This window comes from Diaphorina citri, unplaced genomic scaffold (assembly GCF_000475195.1).
Source record: "Diaphorina citri unplaced genomic scaffold, Diaci psyllid genome assembly version 1.1 scaffold637, whole genome shotgun sequence".
Classification (NCBI taxonomy): Eukaryota; Metazoa; Arthropoda; class Insecta; order Hemiptera; family Psyllidae; genus Diaphorina; species Diaphorina citri.
Genome location: NW_007378070.1, coordinates 6,592 through 27,005, shown reverse-complemented (window position 1 = coordinate 27,005; position 20,414 = coordinate 6,592). Strand labels below are relative to the sequence as shown.

General features: G+C 37.8%; 1 protein-coding gene across 1 annotated transcript; it reads right to left on the bottom strand.

Moving 5' to 3' along the window:
* Positions 1 to 1,394: 1,394 nt before the first annotated feature.
* Positions 1,395 to 19,914, bottom strand: LOC103510728 (ribosomal protein S6 kinase beta-1-like; the record flags this gene model as incomplete). The annotated part of the gene is made up of 6 exons (XM_026824709.1): positions 1,395 to 2,457; positions 2,701 to 2,848; positions 4,037 to 4,144; positions 9,598 to 9,867; positions 11,780 to 11,908; positions 19,747 to 19,914. Coding segments are annotated over 6 exons (1,038 nt in total), but the record flags the coding sequence as incomplete, so codon positions are not given.
* Between the last annotated feature and the right edge of the window lie 500 nt (positions 19,915 to 20,414).

Here is a 20,414-nt window from a genome sequence, read left to right as displayed (position 1 = left end):
GCCCCCCCAAAAATTTAGGCAAGAACCGCCTATGAATAAAATACTTTCATAAGATATTTCAGAATGTCTATGTCTTGAAATAATAATCAATTAGGGACATTCTGCCTTGATTGACAAAGGCCCGAAAGTATCCCAGTTTAAATCACTAATCATCTTTGAAATTCAAAGTCATCCATCATCTTGTATACTTTTAGGAAGTTGAGTCGAACCTGTCCAATTGGAAATCCAAGGGATCGGGTACGATTTTTTCCCGTCTATCCAGGTTTCTCAATTAGTCATCCAATTGGGAATTCAAGGGATCGGGTACGATTTTTTTCCCGTCTATCCTGGTTTCCCAATTAGTCATTCAATTGGGAATCCAAGGGATCGGGTACGATTTTTTTCCGTCTATCCAGGTTTCCCAATTAGTCATTCAATTGGGAATCCACGGGATCGGGCACGATTTTTTTCCCGTCTATCCTGGTTTCCCAATTAGACGGGTTGGACTGTATTATAACTTGTAATTGTAAATAAACCAAATAAATAAAGAGAAATTAACCACTGCTTTATTATTTTTAAAATAAAAAATGTAGCTATTTTTATTCAATAATATATTTTTCCATATTAAAAAAGTAAAGAAAAAATAAAAACAAAATTCAACTAAAAGAAATTTCATGAAATAACAATTCAATATTACAAATGGGAGAGGGAAGGTAAGAACTTTGGAAAGATGTTGGTAAAATAATTGCCTCTCTTTCGGTTACAGAATTTTGGAAACCAAGTGATAAATACAAAGTGTCTATCTCAATTATCTCTACAGTATAGCGAACTATACTAGTAATGAAAGTATTGCAATCGGTCCAAATTTTCAAAATCGGGAAATGCTTGGAAATATCCGTTTTGGGATCCCCTGATGTCAAAAAAGTGAATTTTAGCACATGGTCTGTACGTACGTTACGTACTACAGGTTTAAATGGGAAAAAGTGAAAAGTTGTGAACAAAATATCTTAAGAATGGTTTGTCGTAAAGCAATGAAATTAGGTATGATCCAAGGACGCGACTGTAACAATTTGGTAAAAATTGGACAGTCACTTATCCAGATATCAACCAAAGTCAATGTTGCTTCGGACTTAGAAAAAAAAAACAAATCCAATTTTTTGTATACTTTAAATGATTCCTTATTACATGGGGAGTATTTTAAGATAGAAAATTTTCCACCAAAAATCGGCCGCCGTAGGCGGCTCAGGCTCGGGACTCGGGAATTTTTTTCAAAAAAAGTTAAATTTTTGAACATTTTAAACGAGCCCTTATTACATGGGGAGTATTTTGAGATAGAAAAATTTAGACCAAAAACCGGCCGCCATATAGACACGGCTTGGGACTTCGAAAAAAATTCATTTTTTTTTTTTTTTTCAAATACGTATTCCGCAAATGTAATAGAAAGTCGTGTGATGTTCACACCAGATTTTTGCTACTAAGACAGCAGCTATAGCACGTTCAATGTTTAAGTTTCCAATGGATCACTGAAATGAGAAATGTTGTGTGTGGTTGGTATCTGGACGTTCTGTTGATTTAATTTGTTAATCATCACTTCATCGGGAACTGTCACTCTTTGTTAACTAATTCCCTGAAAGTCCTTAGTATTTAAGAAATTTAGTTTAAAAAGAAATGCTAAGCATTGAAAATTTGAAATATAAAGCTATCTTTGATATGATCGGAATCGACAGCTTAGAAACAAAAATCTTGGATCCCCCGCAAGTCGCATTGAAATTTCTATTTGTAATCTATCCTCTTTTCTTTATTTACAGTGTGATAGGGATTTAAAATCGTCAGGGTATACGAAATATACAGTTTCAGAAAAAAACGAGCGAAAATATCAGCCTATTCTAATGGTGGATGTGAAGTAAGGATTTGACATTCTTTGTCTAGTATTTTTGGTACACTTAATACCAAAGTTCTTAATTTCTCAACAATATTAAAGAGAGGGAAGGAAACCAAATTTTATTTTTCATCGGACGAAAATACGCAAGTTTCGATCAAATGTGTAATTAATAGTTATGTATTACAAAACCATTTCATAAGGGGAAAATTATTGCAACTCTAGGAGAGTGCACTAGCTATCTTACAAGTGACTTTGAATCTCTGAGATACACAAGGGAAGTTTAAATTGAAATGCTCTCCTTTGCGAATCCAATTCCCATCATCATGTTAACAATAATATTTCATAGGACTGTACACCTAACCAGTGCCGGAGGGCCGGTAGCTACGTGTGGGGCCCCGTCTTTACATCACACACGTCCATCATTTCGGGTGAATATTTCAGTTCCGTGTTCAAGGTCCGATGAACACGATGATTGTTGGTAGTGGCGCGGTAGAAGGGAGAAGAGGCACCTGCCGGTATACCTCCGCCACTGCATACGAGGAACGGGTCACCACCGCCAGATCTCTGTTGGTCCACATGATGTCCACCCGACATTCCTGCGAGAGAACAACAAATAACCTCATTTACAACGACACTACTCTAGAATCTACAAGAACGTGAATTTTATTGTAGTTTTATTTATTTTTTTATTTACAGACAACCATTTATTAGATGAAACATTAATTTACAATGAATAATTAGAGAATGCCTATCTAAACTAACTAAAACCTACGTACCTACCTGAAAGTATAACTGTCATTTACCTACCTATCAGATCTACATGAAGATGAACATCTCACCTGACTGTTGTGGCAAGCCATGGTGATGGTGAGGTTTCAAGTAGTAATTGTATGATGAGGTTTCCTTGCGAGGAGATCTAGCTTTCACAATGCGAGGTTTGTCGTGGTGCATTTCTTCCAGCACGGAAGGTGCGACATAGGTGAAACCCTGTCAATAAATTAAACAAGAAACTAGTAGTTTATTTTACAAATTGTACACAGGTGGGGACTAAAAATAATCAGCAAAATTTTCCCATGCGTTCGAATTCCACAAATAAAGTGGTACAATATTAAACTGTTGAGATAAAGGGACTACATGTACTATAATTCGACAGTCTAAATAAAGCATTAATATCTAATTCCATCAAAATCGGACTAACCGCTTGCTTGAGAGTTGGCTATGAGAGTCAATAAATTCAAAGATATCTGTATATCAATACTAGATAAGATAATTATTTATATTTTCCATCCTGATATATCAGTCGCGCTTGGGTGATGTTTCAAAGTCATAGAGCAGGAAAAATGAGGACCAACGGATTTTTTCTTTTTCTTCTACGGATCCCGAGATAAATCGATTTAAAAAATACTGGTAAATCGTGAACTTTGACGTCACGGCATACGCTCCCGTAGGCGATAATGTCACATCAAATGTCCCGAGCAAAGCTCCCTCGCAGGCAACACATTAAGGTGTTGCGCATACGTTTCTGTGCATTTCTTTCTGCTCCTCCGCAAGCGTGCTTGCGAAAACACTCGGTCAACTCCGGAGTTTGGGTGAACCATTGGTTTTCAAACTCGCGAGTCAACAGAGGATGTTAGAAACCGGCCCTTAATACAGTCCCAAATTGAAAAAAAAAAAAAATCCGAGCTGGGATTTGAACCCAAGCAAGCTGTTACATCACTAGACCACACTGCACCTGCACACGAAGACAAGAAGGAAAAGTTATTTTCAAAATGTTCCAAGTCCTACAACATAGAGAATAAAGGTCTATTTGAAACATTAGATTACCAAGTTTTATCGCTCTACGACAAACCGTTCTTGAGACATTTTGTATACCACCTTTTCCCATTTAAACATGTAGTGCATACATACGTATGTACAAACTATGGACTACAGACCACTTTTTTGGAATCAGAGAACCCTAAAACGGATATTTCCGCTTTTGAAAATTTGGACCGATTGCAATACTTTTTAATTACTTTTAATAGAAAGTGAGAATTACTCACGAAAACGTGGAGGAGGGGTAAAAAGACTTCTTTGGAATTAGGATATTGTTTTGGTTGATTCGTAACTACGACTGGACAGTTTTAGTTTTCCCGCGGACCGCTGAATAAGCTACAGAGAGATATAAGCATTTACCTGGAAGACAAGATTGGCACTTTCACTCAGTAGGGACTCATCAGGAGAATCTACCGGAGTTTGTCTAGTGAATTTGGTATCGAACTGGGACACATCATCTTCTCCAGTCTGAAAATGATCAAGGAACACACCACAATTATACAAAACAAAAACGAGCCACTCGCAATATCTAGAGAATGAATTTGAATTTCGAAAAACACTGAAACACTGTCTCAAAATATTCAAGAGGGAAACATTTTCCGCTGGGTTTCTTTTTTATAACATTGTCAGGGGCGACCCCAGAGGGGGTCAAGTTTAAAAACCAACTTTTAACACGTCACATTAAAGACCTTGACCTTGAAAAATACAGTACTTTGGTAAAAAAATTGAAGTCAATTACATAACTAGGGCCGGAGCTATGGCTTTTTCAAGATTCAAGTCCGCCATGTTATTTCTTTGAAAAAGCTAAAGATCCCCTGGTTATGGGATTGACTTCAAATTTTCACCAAACTGAATTTTTTCAAGGTTTATATGTGACGTTTTTAAAAGTTGGGATTTTAAAGTAGACCCCTTCTGGGGCCGCCCCAGATAATGTAGCAAAAATGAAACCCAGTAGAAAATATATTGAGACAGGAGTTTCAGCGCCTTACCTATTTTCTATTAACAGCAAAGTAGGCAATAGACCTCACACTTACAAAAGAAAGAAAGAAATGGAGTAGAAAAAAAAAAAAACTTCGACCGGGATTCGATCCGAGGACCTCTATAGGTCCTAGACAAGATCCTTACCACTCAATGACAAAGATCCTTCTCTAGTCGGATTAAGCGATGAAGTTTGCCAACAAGTAAGACTCTCCTTTTTTTCGCTCTAATGAGCACTCTTCATTTAATCCAGTGCATTTTTCTAGCCGTCATTCTTTGCTCCCTCCTTTTGTTCCTAATTCCTTACTCCCTTTTTCCCGATTCCCTGCTCACTGCTCCCTCCTTGTTCTTATTTCCCTGCGTTCTGCGCCTTCCTAGTGACAAAATTCTCTTCTCACTGCTCTTTCTTTTTTATTCTTAATTCCCTGCTACCTCCTTACTTTCTTCTTCTTTGTCTTCTTTCTTATTCTTATTCTTCTTTCTTATTATTCTTCTTCGCGTCGTTGTCTTCTTTTTCTTCCTTTTTTTATTCTTCTTCATCTTGTGTTCCCTCCTCTTCCTCCTTACTCTTCTTCTTTCCCTTCTCCTTCTTCTTCTTCCTTCTTCTCGACTTTTTAGCTTTTCTTCTTATCATTTTTCCTCTTAAAATATTAGAACCTAAACCCCTCTAGATTAGTGTGTTGTTTTCGAGGCGACATCTTTATTTTTGTTCTTTGCCTTTCCTGTCTTACCTTCTACTCGTACAGTCGAACCTGGATAAGAAAGACGTCAAGAGAAAAGATATTAATTCTACTTTTGTCAGGTCTCTAGATATAGATAATTCATTTACATGTTCCATTCCGGGACGATAAGACCTTACCAGTTACAGTTCCCTCTATCAAAGGATCAAACCTCTTGAAAAAGACTAAAGAGTCCCTCGTTTAGGTCGAATTCTCGAACAACGTTCAAGATAAAATTCCACCCTTCTCATTACCAGGCGAGCGTTTTGATCATCACACCATCGAGGCAGGTTTTCTTTTTCTTAAAGAGGTTTTCGGGCAAAAATTACGAGACCTGAAAATTATTAGGTATTTCTCTCTAAAAGTTTTTTTTTTTCAGGTCTCAAACAAAAACACAAAAGATAGCACGGGAATCAGTGGCATCGAAAGTAAAAGAGAACATGAGAAAGGAAACAGGAAAGTATACGAAATAAGAGAAAAAGTTGAAGAAAACACGTGAAATCATAATGGAAAAAGTAGTGAAAAAAGTGAAATACCTAGGTAATAGATTTTGAAATGCCTAGGAAAAGTGAAATATGTTTTCAGGTCTCACTTATCCCGGTTTGACTGTACTACTCTTTCGTCTTCATCATTTTCTCTTTCTTCTTCATCTTCTTCTTTCTCCATCATCTTTCTGTTTGCTAGTTAAGGTAAAGTCATTTTAAAGTGTGGTTTTATAAGAAGAGAGAAGATAAAAAAGAAAGTAATTCGGTCTGTTAACCCTTTCAGGGGCTGAAGGGGCAAGATTTCAATTGTCTGAATTAATTGGTCAATTTTTCGTGATTATCACAACAAAGAGTGTCGACCCCGTCAATCGACCGTCGATGGATGATGGATGGTCGATTGACGTCGACTGAAACCGTACTCAGCCTCGACAACATAGATAGATCTCTTCACCGAACTGTCCGACTTACAGTTGAGAAGTTGCGGTTCCCCTCCATGCGCTTCCATCGGACTTCCCAGTTGACGTGGACTGTACCTACCTTATCAGATTACACAAAAGGTTATCACAGCCATTCCGGCGAAAAAAGAGTGTGAAGAGGTTGACAGATTAAAATGTTTGAATTATTTTCAAAAGTAAGAAAGAGCATGAGAGCAAGCAGAGAAAGAAAGAGGAGGAGGCGGAGGAGGAAAGAAAAAGGCGAAAGGGGGGGAGAAGAAGAGGAGGAAGAACACAGAAGGAATGGGAGGGAGGGAAATTATGTTGGAGGAGAAGGGGGAAGAGAAAGGAAGAAGATGAAGAAGAAGAGAATTTTTAATTTAAATGAAAAACAAAATGAGTAAGGTGAAAAAAAGAACAAACAAACAAAAACAAAAAAGATAACACGGAAACCAGTGGCATCAAAAGTGAAAGAGAACATGGGAAAGGAAACAGAAAAGTATACGAAACAAGGGAAAAAGTAGTGGAAAAAGTGAAATACCTAGGTAATAGATTTTGAAATGCCTATAGGAAAAGTGAAATATGTAGTAGTGAAAAAAGCGAAATAGTAATGAAGAAGTGAAATACATATTATTGAAAAAAGTGAAATACCTAGGTAATAGATGTTGAAATGCCTATAGGAAAAGTGAAATATGTAGTAGTGAAAAAAGCGAAATAGTAATGAAGAAGTGAAATACATATTATTGAAAAAAGTGAAATACCTACCTAGGTAATGGATTTTGAAATGCCTAGGAAAAGTGAAATATGTAGTAGTGAAAAAAGCGAAATAGTAATGAAGAAGTGAAATACATATCATTGAAAAAAGTGAAATACCTAGGTAAAAGATTTTGAAATGCCTAGGAAAAGTGAAATATGTAGTAGTGAAAAAAGCGAAATAGTAATGAAGAAGTGAAATTAATAATAACGAAAAAAGTGAAATAGTTTAGTGAAGTAGTGAATATGGGAACGTAGTTAGTGGAGGTACCAAAACTTTAAATGAAAATAGAAAACAAATAGCCATTTGGTAAACACGAGTTTACACAGTAACAGCTGTTGGGTGTGCTCTGTGCTTATTTTGTGTTGTTTTGGATTACGTGACTTTTGTATATTTTGTGTCACAACAAAGGTCGATGACCTTTGGTGCCTTTAGTCCAAGCCTTTGGATAGTAAAAATTTAAACATAACAGGCTTTTCCATTGAAATTCTAAATAGGTACCTAGGTATTTACCTACCTAATAATTGAAGGAAGGAAGCGAGTGTATTCTGTACTTCCAATCGGTACCAACCTCAGTGATGTAGACGATTAGGTACAGTCAAGTATAGTCAGGTGCGGTACGATACGGTAAGTTACGCTACGGTCACCTACGGCCATGCTTCTATGCATACGGCCATGCCTCAGCCACGCGCAAGCGGGCGGAGCCTGCTTGTGTGTAATTTAACACACAGCGTGCTGGGTCTGGCGCTAAGTCTAGATTGTATTTGGAAAACATTGCCTAAAGAAACTTTTTTAAGTATACAGGGTGTTTATATTGTCTGGCTTAGGGACGTTAAACAGGGAGTAGACCAGTTTAGTCTGGCTGGGGGGACTTTAAACAGGAAGTGTACCAGCTTGAATTTCCCTAGCTAAAGAAAGAGCAAAGGTTGAAAGCGAAGGCCATTCACTCGTAAAATTTGTGGCCAAAACCAAATGATCAACCTAGTTAGGGCTCATTGAGAGGCTGACAAAAAACACCGACCCCGTCTGTACACGGGAAAAGGCGAAGAAAAGAAGAAGACAGAGTAGAGTGTTCATAAAGTCTTGACCAGGCAAGACACTTTCATAAAATTTTGGGGGATTTTTTTTCTTTTTTTATGAAGTTGCGGCCTTAGTCTCCCATTGTGTTTGCAACCGGCCGCAATTTAAACTATCTTAAATAAGAATCCCCCACTTGTGACACAGTTTCTCCGCCAATAGGGGAAGCAACAAAAATTGGAAATTCTTTTTGATCGGTGATTTTTGTGTCAAATAGATCTCACTGATGATTAATATTAAAATTTAGACTGAAATATGTAATTTGGAATTTCGGCCCTAATGGCCTCCGGGGGTGAAAATGGATATTTCCAATTTTTATTTTTGGGTCTGGATTTCAATATGAATCATTAGTGGTCCTTGTTTGAAACACAAATCAGCACTCAAAATTAATTTCCCATTTTCGGTGCTTTCCCTTGTGGCGAAAGAACAGAGTACTACGTTTTATCAAGACCTTTAATATGATGTGTCGTCAGCAGAGATGTGCAAAATGCTTTTGAAAACCAATTTGAAATGTAAAATGCCTCTAGAAAACCAATTTGAAATGCAAGATGTAAAATTCTTTTTAAACTGTGTATTTCTTATGGAGATTTTAGCGATCAAAAATTGATATCTCAGGATCGGTTTAGATTTTCGCAAAATCCTTTCTCTAGGCTAGACCATAAAAGGATTATTCCTACCAAATTTCAGCTTTCTAGGTGTTGTGGTTCTGGAGATAGAGCGATCAGTGTGTGAATATGAAATGTGAAATGTGAATGAGTGAATGGATCTTGTTTTTATAATATAAGATTTTTTCGGAGTTTTGACCTCGGATTTGAATTTTTCCCAACTTTTTACATAGGAATCGACCATTTATTTATAATTTTTACCCATTTGCAACTGTTCCATTGTTAAATTAAGATTAATGTGTTGTCTGCAAGGGAGTTTTGCTCAGGACAGTTGATAATTTATTATGATGCCATCGCGTCATTAATGCCCTGGTTCTCATTTTTTCTGCTCTTCGACATAGAAACTTCATCTAAGTAAGCGCAACTGTTCTAACTAGGTAGGTATTCCATACCTCGGCTGGGATTGAACCCACGCCCTCCTGTTTACCAGGCGAGCGCCTTGACCACTACACCACCGAGGCATTGAATACTGAAGGGATAATGTTCGTTCTCGGAACGGCTGGCTTTCTCCTATCCTATCTTCCTTCTCTTATCTATGTCGGGACGATAAGACCTTAGCAGTTACAGTTCCCTCTACCAAATCTCTTTTTTAAAACAAAGAGAGATTACAATTTTTTATGGGAAACTATTTTTTCCGAAAAACGAAGAAGTTGTTTATTTCCCGTTGCTAGGATTCGACTGGTTATCAGGAGAGTAAATTATTACCAATTCTAATTACACCACTCATAATAACAATTTCTACTCGAATTTATTTTATTTTTACCATCATTATCATCTATATTTAGTAGGTATTTTGGTACAATACATACGAGAGAAGGTTTGAAGGGGGGTTCCAACTTCCTCGACAAGACATCTGACCAGTTAATGCTGCGGAAAAATGGATGAACTCGCACAGCTTCGCCATCGTTAGGACCTGAGCCAAGTCTCTGTGCTACTTGTCGCTTAAGTAACTTCCGTATGAGTTCTCTAGCGTCTGGTGTTAGATAGGGTGGTAGAATCAGTTTCCCTCGTAGTATCTTCTCGATGGTTTTCTTTCGGTTATCCGCAGTAAAAGGGGGCTGCAAGATAGGACAAATTAACTTTGTAATCCGTTATTCTTATTCTAGGAACGCATTGTGTATCTATATTAATAAAAGAGTAAACCCTGACTCATTCATTCATTCATAATCAACGCACAGACGAAACGGCTGGACCGATTTTGATGAAACTTCGAGAATAGCTTCCTTTTGATTTGAATAGGCCCACTAGGAACGGATTTTCCGAAACTCGCAGTGATTTCCAAACTTTGACCAAAAAACTACTAAAAATTGACCCATGGCCAAAACGGGTGGGTCAATTTACATCAAGTTTGTAAGTAAGATTGTCTTGCCTTTTAGTGAGTAAAGGTAAGAACGGATTTTTCAAAACTCGCAGTGGTGCCCAAATTAGGGACGAAAACCAATAAAAGTATAATATGGTGCCAAAATAGTATGGTCAGGTAAAATGGTACAGTACGGTGCGTTACGGTCAGGTAAGGTATGGTACGATACGGCACGGTACGGTTAGGGTCAGTCAAGTACGGTCAGGTACAGTTAAGTACGGTACGATATGGTACGGTCAGGTACAGTCAAGTACGGTCAGATACGGTACGTTACGGTCAGGTCCTGTACTACATGGTACGATACGGTACGTTCAGGTACATACCAAATTTCAAGTCTCTAGCTTATACCGTTCCCGAGATATTGTTAAATTACACCGAAAACCGCCAAAAAGCGGTAAAATGCCGCACCGGTCTTAACCAAAAGGATTGTTAAATTACACCGAAAACCGCCAAAAAGCGGTAAAATGCCGCCAAGCGTTGCATCGGTCTTAACCAAAAGTTTCGTGTCGCATTCTTGTCACATTTGACAGCTACATACCAAATTTCAAGTCTCTAGCTCTTACCGTTCTCGAGATATTTTGTTTACAGACACACACACGGACCAATGGCTCATCGAACCCACGGCCTAGCGCTTACAAGGCAGACGCACTACCAACTAAGCTAACTAGGCTGGCCATTTCACTTCTTGGATTTGGCGTTTTCTCATCTCAACGAACGTAACATTAGCGATTTTGGCTTCTCCACTATTCAGTCTTTTGTGGAGTTTTCCAAGCTTCGTCCCTGACTCCTAACCACATTGCCTGGGGTCCCTCATCCACCTCGGTGAAACTTTTGTTATCTTATCATTGTCATTCATATTGAAGTTTGTGTGTGGTTTTATATCCTCTTCCGTACCGAGGACCCTGTATGAAGAGGTTTGACAGAGGGAACTGTAACTGCTAAGGTCTTATCGTTCCGTCATCGATGGGAGAAGGAGGACAGGATAGGAGACAGCCAGACTTCTCAAGAACTAGTCTCATCATCTGTTTAGGATAAAGGCCACACCTGGAGGCTATCGAACCCGCGACCTAGCGCTTACAATGCAGGCGCTCTACCTTCCAATGTAACTAGAAAGTTGTATACACCAGTTCTCATCTCAATTCTCAATTGATCACTGAAGTTAAGCAACGATATCAGTCACTTTTATCCGGATGGGTGACCATCTGGACAATTGCATACTGCTGGCTTTTCCCGGCCCTCTTAAGGCTGGGTAGGGTCAATGTGAGGAGCTTTAAAGCTTGTCGCCCAATGAAGGGTGAGATTCGCGTCACTAAAAACCTTAGCTACTGAAATCCCCTAAAGATATTTTCTTTGCTTTCTTCAAATTTACAAAATGATGACGGGGGGTTTTTTTTTTTTTTTTTTTTTTTTTTTTTTTTTTTAAATTGGTTTTTTGAACTTTTATCGGAATCCAAGCCGAAGTTAGGAAAATGACCCAGAGAACCCTGTTGGAAATGATGAGATCTATCCTCTCTTAATAAAGGTGCTTATTAAGTACCTACATAAAATTAAAACAACAATGCGCCTTATCGAAATAAAAGGAAAAAACAAATAGGTACCTATAGATCAGACTGGGCTGTTTCTTACCAAGCAGTGTCCTCCAGAAATATGCCCTCTCGCTCCAGATGCATAAAGAGTTCTCCCCCACTTAAATATTCGAGGATAAGATAGAGTTTTCCTCCAGTTTGAAATGCATACATTAAATCTACGATGAACGGGTGCTGTACATGAAACACAAAAGATCATTTACAAATTGCAAAATGAAAATATTCAGAGTAAATCATTTCCGAGCCAAAATTATCAGGCATAACGTTGGTAGGTGAATGTAGGACCCTCCAATCTAAGCACAGAACTTTTGGAAAAAAAACATAGAACTTTGGGTAAGAACTTTCAAAAGGAAGAAATCATTTACCCTAATAAAGGGTGTCTCAATAAACGCAAGATTTATTTGATTGTTCAATAAAGCATGGATTTTCATGACAAAGGATAGATTTCTCACATGATTTGAGAAGTAAACAATATGAAATTATGTATGGAACAATAAAATCAGGCAAAAAAAAACTCCTCGACTTTGATTGCACATTCGTACTCTTTTGACAAAATTTTCCATGACAAATTAATTTTACCTTTGGAAGCATCATTGGATGTAAGTTTGTTGGTGTAAACCTGTGACTTTAGATAAACTCATAGAAAGTGGTTTAGGGGGGTCAAATCACACATCGTAGGGGCCAATTCTTGTCACCAAAACGGGAAATGACACAATCACGAGCATAAAAATGCTCGTGCAAAAGTGACAATGTGTCGATTTTACTATGCTAACGCGTTATTGAACAGATTAACAGTGTAGTGCTTCACAATGACTAAATTTGATTTGTTTACAATCCAGACATTATATCCAAACATTGCCAAGTTGAAATTGAGAGAAGGTTGAAGGAATTGAGATCCAGCATTTTCACCAGACACGAAAAACTGGGAATGCAGACTTGGCCTTAATTTTCTGATCTCACCACTTTTATAGGCCGACATTTTTGATAGGAACTTGGCCTTTTTTTCACATTAGTGTTTTTGTGGTGGATCTCGTTCCTTTTTTCTAAGTGTGTATTTACACATGATTAGTAGATAGGTACAGATCTTCTTTTTACCTAGTTAGGTATTTGCGAGCTTTTGAAATTTTTTCATGAGTTGTTGCTGTTATTATTGGCATTGTTGAGGGTGTCATCGACGTCGACCTCACCATCATCCAATATCTCATCTAATTCAGTCTGGGCTAGGTTATCAATATCTTCCAGGATCTTCTGTTGTTGAATAAGCAATTCAGGATCCACAGTCTCTTTCACTTCAGAGTCCGGAAGCAAATTACATACAAGTTCTGAAAATGAAAGCATAGATGAAGATGAAAAACAAATAAAATAAAAACAATCTTCTTCTTCTTTACCTTTTTCCATTCAAACGGGGTCGGTATTTCGTTTTTTCTAGTCCAAAATAAATAAAACAGTACCTAAAATAACTGTCAGTAAAAACCAAAAACCAATTTGAAATGTAAAATGTACATTTTGAAAATGGTTTTTTAAATGCTTTTTAAAATGGATTTTCAAACAATAACCCCTTGTAACCCTTGTACAAAAATTATGTTATTTACTAAAATTAAGTGAGAAAATACAGAAAAGCAGCAAGTCCAGGAAGTCAATGAAACTGGGCCCTTATAAACACCCTGTATAACATTACATGTCGTTACTTGAAACCCACCCCATTACAAACACCCTGTATAACAGTACATGTCGTTACTTGAAACCCACCCCATTATAAACACCCTGTATAACAGTACATGTCGTTACTTGAAACCCACCCCATTACAAACACCCTGTATAACAGTACATGTCGTTACTTGAAACCCACCCCATTACAAACACCCTGTATAACAGTACATGTGTTGTTGTTGTTGTTGTTGTTGTTGTTGTTGTTGTTGTTGTTGTTGTTGTTGTTGTTGTTGTTGTTGTTGTTGGTGTACAATAGTCCGTCCAGTATACCTTTTATTATTACTATTGTAATTCAATAAAGGAAGGACGGACTAAAAAGCGCTCAAAATACTGTTTAAAAATACGGTAAAACACCGCTAACCGTTGATCCGAGGTTAAATAAAATTACCATAATTATGGGGGTTTTCAGGTATGGTTTTGGGGGGGTCTACTCTCATAACTTTTTCGATATCTCTAACCGTTAAGTGAAAAACGCCAAAAAGCGGTTAATTCCGCCTGTGGGCGGAGCCCAATGCAACTTTTACCGATTTTCAGATTTTTCCCTTTACTTACTCATCAAGACCTACCATCCTGCCAAATTTCAAGTTTCTACGACGTCGGGAAGTGCCTCATAATTTTGATGAGTGAATCAGTGAGTCAGTCGTAAAATAAGCGATTTTCAAGCCGTTCTTTCTACCCCTTCCGGTAAAGCTAGAACTTCGGAATTTCGCAGGCTTAATGAGCAAGTATAACTTAACATATGGTCCAAATTTCATGACAATACCTCTTGAGAAGGTTGAAGGAATTAAGATTCAGCATTTTCAGCAGACACGAAAAACTGGGAATTCAGACTTGGCCTTAATTTTCTGATCTCACCACTTTTATAGTACGACATTTTTGGATAGGAACTTGGTCTTTTTTTCACATTTGTGTTTTTGTGGGGGATGTAATTCACAGTAGCAGTGATACCTATGTACAATATGTACATACATATCTGTCATCCTTGGGAAATGAACACCTTGTATAGGAGACTCTATGACGTGTAATATTAATTACGAGTAGGTACTTATATTTCAAAATATTATCATTCTTGTTGCGTATAATGTTGTCTTTATCTTTATGTTCGGTAATTAAAAACTCCCATCACCTCACAAAATGAATGCTTATCACAAGTAGCTCCCATAACAATATTCCTTGCTCCAAGATTTCCTGCGTTTTTCTTTCTCTCTCTACTCGAACTCTCTTTGTTACTCTCGTGGATCCTTATTTTGTCTTTTCCTCTTGGCCAATTTCCTTATCCTATAGGAAGGTTTTTTTTTTTTTTTTAAGAGGTTTGACAGAGGGAACTTTAACTGCTATGGTCTTATCGTCCCGAAATCGAGGAGAGAAGGAAGACAGGATAGGAGAAAGCCAGCCGTTTCCGAGAACGAACATTATCCCATCAGGATAAAATCCGCCCCGGGCGGGAATCGAACCCGCGGCCTAGCGCTTACAAGGCAGACGCACTACCAACTAAGCTAACTAGGCTGGCTCTCTCTCTACTCGAACTCTCTTTGTTACTCTCGTGGATCCTTATTTTGTCTTTTCCTCTTGGCCAATTTCCTTATCCTATAGGAAGGAAAGTAATTTAATCGGGTCAAATTTTCGATGGTCAGTTTTTAGTGTCGAAACACGTTTTGAAGTCCCTAGAGCTTAAATCCAAAGTTTCAGCCATTGGTCCGTGTGTGTGTCTGTCTGTCTGTCTGTAAACAAAATATCTCGAGAACGGTAAGAGCTAGAGACTTGAAATTTGGTATGTAGCTGTCAAATGTGACAAGGATGCGACACGAAACTTTTTGGTTAAGACCGGTGCAACGGTTGGCGGCATTTTACCGCTTTTTGGCGGTTTTCGGTTTAATTTAACAATATCTCGGGAACGGTATAAGCTAGAGACTTGAAATTTGGTATATAGTTCACAAATGTGACAAGGATGCAACACAAAACGTTTGGTTGCGATGGTTGCTGCGCTTGGCGGTATTTTGACTGCTTTTGAACAGATTTCATTTTTTTTTTTTTTTTTTTTTTTTTTCCCGAAATTTTGATGGATTTGTGTTCATGTTTACCCTACCTGATTACTCATTTGTCTGGATTAGTTCGTTTCAGACAAAAAACTTGAAAAGGATGTAAAAATGAAATTGATAAACTATCAATTTCATCCCTTGAGGCCATTTGGATTGAATATCTAAATTTAATTTTATGATTTGAAAATCAAAATGAATCATTAGTGGAACCTGATTGATGCACAAATCACAGATCAAAATTAATTTCAAATTTTTGCTACTCCCCCTATTGGCGGAAGAACGTCAAAAAATTAACATTTGAACTGCGGCACTGGTTGTCGGATCGAGCTCAAACTTGTAATAAAGAATTTAATTTTTTATGCTATTTAACATGGTGTCAAATCTGACGAACAGGTGCAGTGTTCCAGAGACTTCCACAAATACATTCTAGCAATTACCACCCCCGGATCGCGCTGTGCGCTCCCTTGGCTTCGTGGTTTTTATGAATTACTAGCCGAAATCCGTCGCTTCGCTCTGGATTTCTGCTAGTAAATCCTTAAGGCATGGCCGTTCATGTCACTCATCCATTTAGTGGTCTTGGAAAAACGAACCGGAAAATAGCATATAACCTTCACGGGAGTGCAAGCAATAAGTTCACAATGTTTCATAGCAATCGGATGAGCGGTTTGGCCAGGCATAAAGTTCGAATAAACACACACAAACAAATATTAATAAAAAAAAAAAAAAAAAAAAAAAAAAAAAAAATGCCGTTGGGACTATGTACTTAAAAAGACGCGTTCCACTAGAACGGCCATATCTTAGAAAAAGTTGAGAACTTTGGTGTTCTTCTGGCTATGTGAGAAGAAAATGACGTCGAATGGTTGTTGTGTATGATGGTGGTTTCGAACCAGTGTATTTAACTATTTAGGCCTTCCAATATTGGCTAGGGTGAATTGACCTCAGTCTTGGTTTTCGCTTTGATGAATCTACACAAAATAAATTCGTTCCAATGTTCTATTTTCAAAGTGATCTTTTCTTACTATATTAGAACTCCAACTCAACATGGTGTCAGAAGTGAAAGCTTTACCTCCTCTGCTTGTCAATGGGGATGGAGATGCGGCGGATGCTTGGAAGCTATGATTACGGGTGGAGTTTAGCCTTGAAAATTGTTGAGGTGTGAGACGGAGCATTGTCACGGTGGAACAGCAGTTTTTTCGTTGCAAAATGCTTGCAAACGGTTCATCTCGAATTATCAGCATGGATTTGTGCACCAGAGATCAACGGTGACCAACTTACTTTCATACCAACATGATATCTTACAATCTTTTGAATCTGGCCATTGTAGACATTGAGTGGAACCTTACCTGTGATAGGTACTGTATTGTTGCGATGTTACGTCGGAAAAGCTATTCATTGATACTGGAGCCCAGGTTAATGTTTTGCCTGTGAACTTGTTACTCCAGTTGGGATTATCCTATGATATTATAAAGAAAAATGCCAATATCAAGCTGAAGACATTGAGTGGAACCTTACCTGTGATAGGTACTGTATTGTTGCGATGTTACGTCGGAAAAGCTATTCATTGATACTGGAGCCCAGGTTAATGTTTTGCCTGTGAACTTGTTACTCCAGTTGGGATTATCCTATGATATTATAAAGAAAAATGCCAATATCAAGCTGAAGACATTGAGTGGAACCTTACCTGTGATAGGTACTGTATTGTTGCGATGTTACGTCGGAAAAGCTATTCATTGATACTGGAGCCCAGGTTAATGTTTTGCCTGTGAACTTGTTACTCCAGTTGGGATTATCCTATGATATTATAAAGAAAAATGCCAATATCAAGCTGAAGACATTGAGTGGAACCTTACCTGTGATAGGTACTGTATTGTTGCGATGTTACGTCGGAAAAGCTATTCATTGATACTGGAGCCCAGGTTAATGTTTTGCCTGTGAACTTGTTACTCCAGTTGGGATTATCCTATGATATTATAAAGAAAAATGCCAATATCAAGCTGAAGACATTGAGTGGAACCTTACCTGTGATAGGTACTGTATTGTTGCGATGTTACGTCGGAAAAGCTATTCATTGATACTGGAGCCCAGGTTAATGTTTTGCCTGTGAACTTGTTACTCCAGTTGGGATTATCCTATGATATTATAAAGAAAAATGCCAATATCAAGCTGAAGACATTGAGTGGAACCTTACCTGTGATAGGTACTGTATTGTTGCGATGTTACGTCGGAAAAGCTATTCATTGATACTGGAGCCCAGGTTAATGTTTTGCCTGTGAACTTGTTACTCCAGTTGGGATTATCCTATGATATTATAAAGAAAAATGCCAATATCAAGCTGAAGACATTGAGTGGAACCTTACCTGTGATAGGTACTGTATTGTTGCGATGTTACGTCGGAAAAGCTATTCATTGATACTGGAGCCCAGGTTAATGTTTTGCCTGTGAACTTGTTACTCCAGTTGGGATTATCCTATGATATTATAAAGAAAAATGCCAATATCAAGCTGAAGACATTGAGTGGAACCTTACCTGTGATAGGTACTGTATTGTTGCGATGTTACGTCGGAAAAGCTATTTATCTGATTGAATTTGTTGTTGTTCAAGTAGATTGTACGCCACTGTTGGGATTGCCTACTTGTAAAGAACTCGATTTAGTTCAAAGAAAGACCAGCAATTATGTGTCAGTGGAGGCGCACTCTATTCAGTCAGATCAGAACAATAGTATTGTTGATAAATATAACGATGTTTTCAGTGGTGTCGGAAAAGTTAACTGTAAACCATTTCATATTAAACTGAGAGAAAACGCTACGCCCAAAATTGATGTTACGAGAAAAGTTCCGTTTGGTTTGTACAAGCCTTTGAAGGAAGAACTTCAAAGGATGGAAGAACTTGGCATTATTGAAAAAGTGAACGCTCCTACAGATTGGGTGTATTCTTTGGTCATTACTAAGAAGAAAAATGGGAAACTGAGAACTTGTCTCGATCCACGTCACTTGAATAAGTTTATTGTGAAACCTCATTTCACTATTCCCACTGTAGAAGATATTTTTTCAAGACTGCATGGTGCTAAACACTTTTCTGTGTTAGATTGCAGCTCAAGCTTTTGGATGGTGCCTATTGATGAAGAAAGCTCCAACTTATGTGTTTTTGCTATTCCATTTGGCAGATACAGATATCTGCGTTTACCTTTTGGTCTCAATGTGTCCAGTGAAGTATTCCAGAATACTATATCAAGTATCTTTGAAAATGAGGACGGCGTTGAGCCCTACATTGATGATATTATCATATTTGGTAAAACAAAAGAAGAACACGACGGTAAACTTGAAAAAGTATTAGAGATTGCAAGAGTTAATAATATTCGTTTCAACCCTGAGAAATGTATATTCAATGTGTCTAAAGTAAAATTCCTTGGTCATATGATTGACGAAAACGGAATTCATATTGATGATGAAAAGGTCAAAGCAATTATGAATTTGCCAGCCCCTACAAACAGAAAAGAGTTGGAACGATTTTTGGGATCCATGAATTACCTTGCAAAATTTATTCAGAATTATTCGAGTCGATCTTCCCCCATAAGAGATCTTAACAAGAATGGTTTGTGGATTTGGGATGAAAATCATGAAAAATGTTTTCAGGAACTCCAAAATTGTATCTCCAATGCTTCAGTACTGAAGTTTTTTGACGTTAACAAAGAAGTAACTTTATCTGTTGACAGTTCCAGCTATGGTATTGGTTGTGTTCTATTGCAAAACGAACAACCTGTGGCGTTCTCGTCCAGAGCACTCAATTCATCACGAAAGAATTATGCTCAAGTTGAAAAAGAGATGATGGCTATTTTAGTTGGTTGTTTGAAATTCCACAAGTATATTTTCAATACAAAGGTTATTGTGGAAACCGACCACAAGGCTCTGGAAAGTTTGTTTAAGAAACCTTTAGCCCAGGTACCTGCTCGTATTCAGCGAATGATGTTAAAGATTCAGGCTTATGATTTGGAAGTAAAATATGTTCCTGGCAAATATTTATACTTGGCAGATATGCTGTCCAGAGCTCCATTACCATTGGAAGAGACAAGTCTTGATAATGATGAGATTATTGATCATGATGTTATTTGTCAAGTTGATTTAGTACACAAAAATGTGTGCTTTTCTAGTGAAAAGATTTTCTGTCCACCATAGTCGAGGATTTTTTTAATGTTCGTCTCGACCCTACCCCTGATTCCTTATCTAGATAGTGAGAAGCTTGAGAAGTTACAGAGTATTTACTTACTTTAACAGCTTCTAGGATATTTCGTTCAGCCTTGGTGTGTGCAGTGTCTTTTTGATTCCGGACAATGCTTGCCTTGCGTAGAACTTTCATAGCGAATATAGTGCCTGAGTCTTGGCCGGTAACTTTGCGAACTTGAAACACTTTGCCATAACCTCCTTTACCTGGAAATTAAACAAATCAACAGATCCCTCGATGGACATAACTTGGGCCAGCCACTCACTATCAGGTAGACCTGACAGGTGGTCCTTTTACGGTCAACGTCAAAGAAAAAGCAGCAGAAAATGATGAAAAATTTGACGCTTTTCGAAGTCAAATATCTCCGACTTACCTTAACATATTTGGATTTTTTTTTTTTTTTTTTACCTAATCTACTTTTGCGCCCCAACACACACATGCAATCCGTTTTCTTCCATCGTTTGCAGTTTTTCCTCTACGACTACCTGAAAACGGGTACTTTCTCTTTGGCATATATCTCTTAGTAGCGTTGTCAAATTGTTTTGATTTGGCGGGGCGAAGCGCTACAGCACTCCTAAATCACTATTTACGCATGTGAGCATCTAATATTTATTGCCCCCCCCCCCTCAAACCCCCATTAACATATCCCTAAAACTAGATAGAAATAGATCGTTTTTTTTTTTTTTTTTTTTTTTTTTTTTTTTTAAATTTCT